This window comes from Hippocampus comes, unplaced genomic scaffold (genome assembly GCF_001891065.2).
Source record: "Hippocampus comes isolate QL1 unplaced genomic scaffold, H_comes_QL1_v1.1 scaffold64, whole genome shotgun sequence".
In the NCBI taxonomy this organism is placed as follows: domain Eukaryota; kingdom Metazoa; phylum Chordata; class Actinopteri; order Syngnathiformes; family Syngnathidae; genus Hippocampus; species Hippocampus comes.
The window spans coordinates 318,268-326,781 of record NW_017842053.1 but is presented as its reverse complement, the minus strand read 5'-3'; the positions used below and the strand labels follow the sequence as shown (position 1 = coordinate 326,781).

The 8,514-nt window shown below is 39.4% G+C and overlaps 1 protein-coding gene across 3 annotated transcripts in view; it reads left to right on the top strand.

The window, feature by feature from the left end:
* Positions 1-3,161: 3,161 nt before the first annotated feature.
* sfxn3 (sideroflexin 3) overlaps positions 3,162-8,514 on the top strand; it is a 9,009-nt gene continuing 3,656 nt past the window's right edge. The window contains exons 1-4 of one of the 3 annotated variants that reach the window (XM_019859801.1): positions 3,162-3,390; positions 4,088-4,262; positions 4,685-4,855; positions 5,195-5,293. In XM_019859801.1, the coding sequence (XP_019715360.1) occupies positions 4,099-4,262; positions 4,685-4,855; positions 5,195-5,293 (434 nt within the window). In that variant the 5' untranslated portion in view covers positions 3,162-3,390; positions 4,088-4,098. Of the gene's footprint in view, positions 3,421-4,087; positions 4,263-4,684; positions 4,856-5,194; positions 5,294-6,125; positions 6,632-7,055; positions 7,180-7,271; positions 7,319-7,657; positions 7,757-8,514 lie in introns of those variants that run through there. The other 2 variants (XM_019859802.1, XM_019859803.1) reach the window with 2 other exon arrangements.

The following is an 8,514-nucleotide window of genomic DNA, read 5'->3' as shown; positions in this document are numbered from 1 at the left end:
CCTGTTTCATTTTTTGTTTGTCTGGTGAATGTGTATGAACAATTTCATGTACTTTATTTCCTCACAGAGTGGCCCAGTAAAAAAAGTTGTCGTCCAAATATTTTTTGGTTAGGGGCAAATAGTGAAAAAAAACCTACTCGCGTATTGAATAACTGGTAACTTCATTTTTTTTTTCACATACTTTAGTGTAGAACATGAGGATGACAACCCCAAGTGGATCAAAATAATACACCAAATTCAAATGCATATATTGTATTGGTATTGTTGTGCAATAATGCCAAACTAATTTCTGTCTGATTTCGCAAATAATTGATGGGCCACTCAGTTGAAAAATCGATTCTAAAAGTATTTGCTAGCCAAGCAGAGTTCCTTCTAAACAAAACAAAAAAAAAAAATCCAGTAAACATAAAAAATTAATCATGGATAATTATACTTATTAATAAGGCACTACAGTATTTAATAACATTATTCTCCCCAGTGTTGCTTTCTGACTTCAAACTGTCATGGTCTGCCTGTTTTGTCCCCCCCCCCCTCCCCACTCCAAATCCTCTTCTGCCTCATGTGTAATTAAAGCTCCAAAGTGGCAGATTGCTCCATAGCAGGCAGCGCTTGTGCCAGACAAAAAAAATCCGGTGCTGAAATGCCGAGCAGCCATTTTGCAATCATCCCCAAACCTTTTTGACATCATACATCAAACTTTAATCTGGCTATAAATCTCCAGGGAGCAGCCTGGGATTATCCCCTGTCGCCGCATGTTAACCTCATGAATGACAAAGTCACTTTTTGTGGTATTTCATTTAAAAAAAAACCCAAATGGACAATCACTGTCCAAGGAGTGTTTCTTGGTAAACGAGGCCTATTGTTAGCGATTGGCGACGACGGCGTGCTTGGTGAGTGACGTCCTGGACACTCTCGTCGTCCACGCGCAGCCCTTCGTAGCCAGCCTGTGAATACAGAAACGTACACTAGTTGATGGCGCACTCTCACAATGTTGTTTTTTATAAACAACAAAACACCTACTGTTTGCCTCAGCAAAGTCCACTTAGCTCAATGCTAACAAAACGTCATTGACTGGCGAGCGAATAGAAACGACATTGTGGTGTTACAAGCCGTTGGGCAAGGGCTTTTGAACATAAACGGTGGAGCAACACATGATGTAGACAGACAATATAAAAATACTGGCAGATATTCTTTATCCCCTCCAAAAAGGATGAATATCAAAGCAGTTTAAGGATTTGTGACCATCTCCATGTTTCTAAGTATTATATATTATAATTTTTATAAAGGACTTGTTATACATTGGTATATTATTAAAAAATAATTAAACAACAAATTAAAGTCATATCTGAAGTCACTACTGTACAGTTGACCTAATGGTATCAATAAAGAATGACAATTATTGTGTCTTGAATAAGGTTTTACTTAAATCACATGTACCATATACCAAATTGTTATTTTATTCAAATATTTTATCTCCCATTTATTGTAATTTAATATGCAAAAAATTGAATCAATAGAAAATAGTCTGGTTCAGTGTTTTTCTAGTGGCACACAGGCTCCCTCTAGTGGTATGTGAAGCAATTACTCAAAAAATTCTAAAGTTCAAACTGTCTCAGGTGTTTTTGTTCTTGATCGAGCACATTTTTTAAATGCATTACGGGTGTAACTTTTAAGTGCAATTATTTTGCATTTGATCATTTTTGAACTTTTGGTTTTTGAGCATTTATTTAGGTCGTTCTTAAAAGCACCTTTATTTCCAATCCTGATTTCTAGCGGACACAACTCCCTTCGCTTCAACAGACAGAAGATTCACACACGCGGTTTCCTACTGAATATGAAGTTTCTCATGTTGACAGCGACTTCCTCTGATGTCATTTTTTTTCCTTTGTTTTTTTTTTTAAGGATGAGGATGCACCTGTGTGGTGAAGGTTAAACGCACACGACCGTTGTTGTATATCCAGCAAATGGCTCTGCTTCCCTTCATTTGAGAGAACACATTTCGGTGGGCTGAAGCATTTCATTTTAGTTTAGCTTATTCTCTCTCGTTTTTTTTTTTATGTCGCAGGCCTCCGTGGCGGCGGCATCAAAAGATTTAGAACCATTCATGCAAAGAGGGGATTAAAAAGTGCATTAAAAAAAAACTAATTTATTTGAATTAAATAGATGACAACCTAATCTGACCCTCCCCCCCCCCTTCCTCTTTTTGCTCATTTAGTGAAGTCAGCCTGATTGGGGGTGGGGGTTGTCCAATAGGAGTGGTAGTTGCACTAGTCGTGGTAGTAGCAATAATTGTTTCCTGCCAGGACCTTGACGGCACTGCTCATGGTGATGCTGCCCAGACGGACAACGTTCACCTCTACAAGTGTGTCCCCAACAGCCAGGCCAGCCTGAGCTGGGTTGGGAAGCAGGTAGGTGGGTCAGTATTGAGAGTCAGGGAGGGGGAAAAAAACCGAAGAAGGTTAGTCAGTCGGTAGGCAGACAGCAGGACAGGACAAAATATAAGTAGGTAGGTAGGTAAGCAGTAAAGTGGAGAGATCGACGGTTGTAAGGTCGCAAGAAAGAAAGGAAGGTAAGGTAGGAAGAAAGGAAGGTGAAGAGATAGGCAGACGGCAAGATATGAGGGACAGAAAGTAAGTAAGGTCAAAAGAAAGGAAGTTTGGTAAGGTAAGAAGAAAAGTAAGTAGGTTGGCGAGCAAGTACACAAAATGCAAGGTAGGAAGGTAAGTACAGTAAAAAGGAAGGAAGTGCAAATAAATGACATTATTTCCTGCTGACCTGTGGTCGTCCACCTTATTAACAATGCGTCGTGACAGTAAGATGTGAAACAGTACCATCTAGTGGCCAAAAGACGCATTTCCTATTAGTGCGGACGGCTTGATCATCAGGGATCTCAATGAGAAAAAGTGATCATCAAAATACCACCAGTTCATAGAAAATATGAACTGCAAAATATTACGATATAGCCGAATAATAAAGGGTAGATAGCAACGTTTTCTTTCCGTTTTTATGGAAAAATGTCAAAAACTCAAACCATTGGGAGGGGGCGTTTTTTTCTGACCAATGAAATATCGAGTTGCTCAGCCACGTGTCCCTGCTGTGAATGGCCCCCGGTTAACCAACCACGCCCTGAATACGTCTTCGACCGTGCTGCATTAAAATACATCCAAACTTTACATAATCTGCTCCTCCAATGGTTAAATTCGCAATTCGAGAATTTAGGGCTGGGTTTATTTTAAGCGTATAACTAATTTTCTTCTGCCGCTGCTCTATTTTTGTCCGTATTTCACGGTTGATGAAACGTCAACTTGGAGTATAAGCCAAATTCCCTACACTACTAAGGTCACTCGAACTTCACACATCTCTTCCAACCGGGCGCGGTGATACAGAGAGGTCATTCGTCTTCAAATTGAATCTGAACTGGTAATGCTTGGATGAAATGCACATACTTGGCTGTTTATATATTCTTGATTCATATCATCACAGGACGACCGCGTGGTTTCAATCTCACCGCGTTGCTTTTCCTCACGACTCATACTGGAGCTAGGCTGTCCGCTAGCGTAGCCGCCTAGCAGGCTGAATGACTCGTTCACCGTGAGGGCGCCGACATGGTGGAATTTGCCAAAGAAACTGTTTTATTATTTTGCCATCATAATGTCTCATTCGATGGGTCATCAGTTTAGTTAGTCCCAGAAACTGCATTAGAAAACATGTCATATTTTTAAATGAAAAAGCCCGAATGATCACCAGTGGGCTGCACTGAGTTGGCTCAGCTTCATTGACAGCTTCAGTCACGTGCCTGACGTCACCACACGTTAGAGACCGAACTATTTGTATTCAAACATTAAAAGTTGAACCCCCTAGTAACCGACGCCCCCCTAAAAAGGTTTGTACTGTTCTGTACAGTGTAAATAAACTAAAAATGCCTGGCAAAGGACTAATTTTGTCTAAACGGAGCTCTTCACTCCAACAGTCAATCTGGAACAGTCAACCAGCATCACTGAAGAGGCTGCATGTGACTTTGGAGGTGTCCACTTTTTTCCTAATGACAGATAAACAAATAGTTTCTATTTTTTTTTTCTAACGCAAGGGGAACGCAAGATGTCTGGAGATCTGCCTCTCAACATCAATATTAAAGAGCCCCGATGGGACCAAGGGACGTTCATGGGGCGCGCCAAGCACTTCTTTATGATCACAGACCCCAGGAATGTCTTGCTGTCCTCCAGGACGTTGGAGGAGGCTCGGGTTATTGTGGAGAACTACAGGTAGAAGGCTCACCTTGCTTCGCGAGCAGGATAACGGATTAAGGAAGAAGCCATTATAATAATTTTAAAAATAATTTTTGAACAAAAAAAAAAAAAAATCTGTGTATGCTGAGAAATTTTGGATTATTACTGCTGGTAATACAAAACATGCCTGAAATGAATGACATTGTATTTGCTGTAATGACTAACGTGGATCCGATCTAGATGTAATTGATCACTCGGCAAACTGACATTATAACCAATCACTAATTTTTGATAAAAATGAGAAATACCTCCCAAGCCAACCCAGTTAAGCAGACCTGTATTAAGTTGTTTTTTTTTTAAATTAGTTTAACTTAAAAAATGTATTACAACTAAATGACTTGGAAATATAAGAAAAACAGCCCTGGAAAAGAAAAATCCAAGTGGATGTTTCTCTCCAGAGCCGGGGTGGTGGCGCCCGGCCTGACGGAGGACCAACTGTGGCGGCCCAAGTACGTGTACGACTCGGCCTTCCACCCCGACACGGGCGAGAAGATGTTCGTGATCGGCCGCATGTCCGCTCAGGTGCCCATGAACATGTCCATCACTGGCTGCATGCTCACCTTCTACAGGTACCGCCCCTCGCGATCGAGCGTCACTCTCTCTCTCTACGCCGTACGTGTTCGTGCTCAATGACTGTACAATTTCATTTCAATAACTGCACTTAAGAGCATCGCGGGGACCGAAGCGGAGCTTTAATCCCAGTTGAGAGTGAAAATCCTCTTAAATCCTCCTCCCAAATAAAAGTCATGTCTGAACTTGGGCGGAGGCAACACGTCGGGAGTCATCACGTTGACCTAGTTGGAAAGTGTCAAGTGCTTGATTAGTGACAGAATTCAAAAGAGAATGAACATTGGTGCTCACACAAAGACTTGGCGCGCATTGTAGAATAATTTGTGACATATTTACAGGACCACACCAGCGGTGGTTTTCTGGCAGTGGGTTAACCAGTCTTTCAACGCAGTGGTCAACTACACCAACCGCAGTGGAGACGCTCCCATCACTGTCAAGTATGGAACACCTCTCACTTAGCCCTTGATCGGGGATGGGCAAATAGCAAGAGGCCTCATATTAATATTTATGGAATACTATTTTTGGCAAATATTCAAATGTGATGTCCGTTGCATACATGTAGCATTTCCCCCCCACCCACTCTCAAAGTCAGTTAGTATTCATTTTTCATTCAATAATTTGATTCATTTATCGTACGTTTAAATGTTTTCTTCAATAATTGGTTTATAAATTATATTTTCATATACAGTGTTTAGAAATTAAGTTATTTTATCAGTACAACAATTTTGTTTCATTATTTTGCCTTTTGTCCTAACCTTTAATTGAAATTTATCTTTCGTAAATAAAATGCATAAATTTAGTGAAATGAGCACGTTTACCTCTACAATTAACATGTTTTTTTCCTCAATTTTTTTTTATAAATTCTAATTAAACAATACAATTTAAAATTGACCAATTATTTTATTACAATAATTTTGTTTCATGATTTAGCAATTTTCTCCCAAAATGTATTTGTTAAAATAAATTTGTGTAAATGACTGAATTTTATTTTTATAACTAAAAACATTTTTTTTTAAATTTTATGAATAAGTAAAAAAAGTAACTCATACAATTAAACTCTACGTTAAAAGGATGTATTATCCTATTATTGAAATAAACATTTTTTTTTCCCATCTCCTTTTAAATCACCTATCAAATGACATTTTCCTGCCTGACTTTACCAAAAAAAAAAAAAAACAAAAACAGACTTATGTGTACTTTCAGCCAACTCGGTGCGGCCTACGTGAGTGCCACGACCGGTGCAGTTGTCACCGCCCCCAGTGGGCTGCACTGAGTTGGCTCAGCTTCATTGACAGCTTCAGTCACGTGCCTGACGTCACCACACGTTAGAGACCGAACTATTTGTATTCAAACATTAAAAGTTGAACCCCCTAGTAACCGACGCCCCCCTAAAAAGGTTTGTACTGTTCTGTACAGTGTAAATAAACTAAAAATGCCTGGCAAAGGACTAATTTTGTCTAAACGGAGCTCTTCACTCCAACAGTCAATCTGGAACAGTCAACCAGCATCACTGAAGAGGCTGCATGTGACTTTGGAGGTGTCCACTTTTTTCCTAATGACAGATAAACAAATAGTTTCTATTTTTTTTTTCTAACGCAAGGGGAACGCAAGATGTCTGGAGATCTGCCTCTCAACATCAATATTAAAGAGCCCCGATGGGACCAAGGGACGTTCATGGGGCGCGCCAAGCACTTCTTTATGATCACAGACCCCAGGAATGTCTTGCTGTCCTCCAGGACGTTGGAGGAGGCTCGGGTTATTGTGGAGAACTACAGGTAGAAGGCTCACCTTGCTTCGCGAGCAGGATAACGGATTAAGGAAGAAGCCATTATAATAATTTTAAAAATAATTTTTGAACAAAAAAAAAAAAAAAAATCTGTGTATGCTAAGAAATTTTGGATTATTACTGCTGGTAATACAAAACATGCCTGAAATGAATGACATTGTATTTGCTGTAATGACTAACGTGGATCCGATCTAGATGTAATTGATCACTCGGCAAACTGACATTATAACCAATCACTAATTTTTGATAAAAATGAGAAATACCTCCCAAGCCAACCCAGTTAAGCAGACCTGTATTAAGTTGTTTTTTTTTTAAATTAGTTTAACTTAAAAAATGTATTACAACTAAATGACTTGGAAATATAAGAAAAACAGCCCTGGAAAAGAAAAATCCAAGTGGATGTTTCTCTCCAGAGCCGGGGTGGTGGCGCCCGGCCTGACGGAGGACCAACTGTGGCGGGCCAAGTACGTGTACGACTCGGCCTTCCACCCCGACACGGGCGAGAAGATGTTCGTGATCGGCCGCATGTCCGCTCAGGTGCCCATGAACATGTCCATCACTGGCTGCATGCTCACCTTCTACACGACACGGGCGAGAAGATGTTCGTTATCGGCCGCATGTCCGCTCAGGTGCCCATGAACATGTCCATCACTGGCTGCATGCTCACCTTCTACAGGTACCGCCCCTCGCGATCGAGCGTCACTCTCTCTCTCTACGCCGTACGTGTTCGTGCTCAATGACTGTACAATTTCATTTCAATAACTGCACTTAAGAGCATCGCGGGGACCGAAGCGGAGCTTTAATCCCAGTTGAGAGTGAAAATCCTCTTAAAGCCTCTTCCCAAATAAAAGTCATGTCTGAACTTGGGCGGAGGCAACACATCGGTCGTCATCATGTTGACCTAGTTGGAAAGTGTCAAGTGCTTGATCAGTGACAGAATTCAAAAGAGAATGAACATTGGTGCTCACACAAAGACTTGGCGCGCATTGTAGAATAATTTGTGACATATTTACAGGACCACACCAGCGGTGGTTTTCTGGCAGTGGGTTAACCAGTCTTTCAACGCAGTGGTCAACTACACCAACCGCAGTGGAGACGCTCCCATCACTGTCAAGTATGGAACACCTCTCACTTAGCCCTTGATCGGGGCTGGGCACATAGCAAGAGGCCTCATATTAATATTTATGGAATACTAGTTTTGGCAAATATTCAAATGTGATGTCCGTTGCATACATGTAGCATTTCCCCCCCACCCACTCTCAAAGTCAGTTAGTATTCATTTTTCATTCAATAATTTGATTCATTTATCGTACGTTTAAATGTTTTCTTCAATAATTGGTTTATAAATTATATTTTCATATACAGTGTTTAGAAATTAAGTTATTTTATCAGTACAACAATTTTGTTTCATGATTTTGCCTTTTGTCCTAACCTTTAATTGAAATTTATCTTTCGTTAATAAAATGCAAAACTTGAGTGAAATGAACAAGTTTATTTATAGAATTAACATGTTTTTTTCTTCAATTTTTTTTTTTATAAATTCTAATTAAACAATACAATTTAAAATTGACCAATTATTTTATTACAATAATTTTGTTTCATGATTTAGCAATTTTCTCCCAAAATGTATTAGTTAAAATAAATTTGTGTAAATGACTGAAATTTGTTTTTATAACTAAAAACATTTCACATTTTTTTTAAAATTTTATGAATAAGTTAAAAAAGTAACTCATACAATTAAACTCTACATTAAGAGGATGTATTCTATTATTGAAATAAACATTTTTTTTTCCATCTCTTCTTGTCCTTTTAAATCACCTATCAAATGAAATTTTCCTGACTGACGTTACAAAAAAAAAAAAAAACAACGAG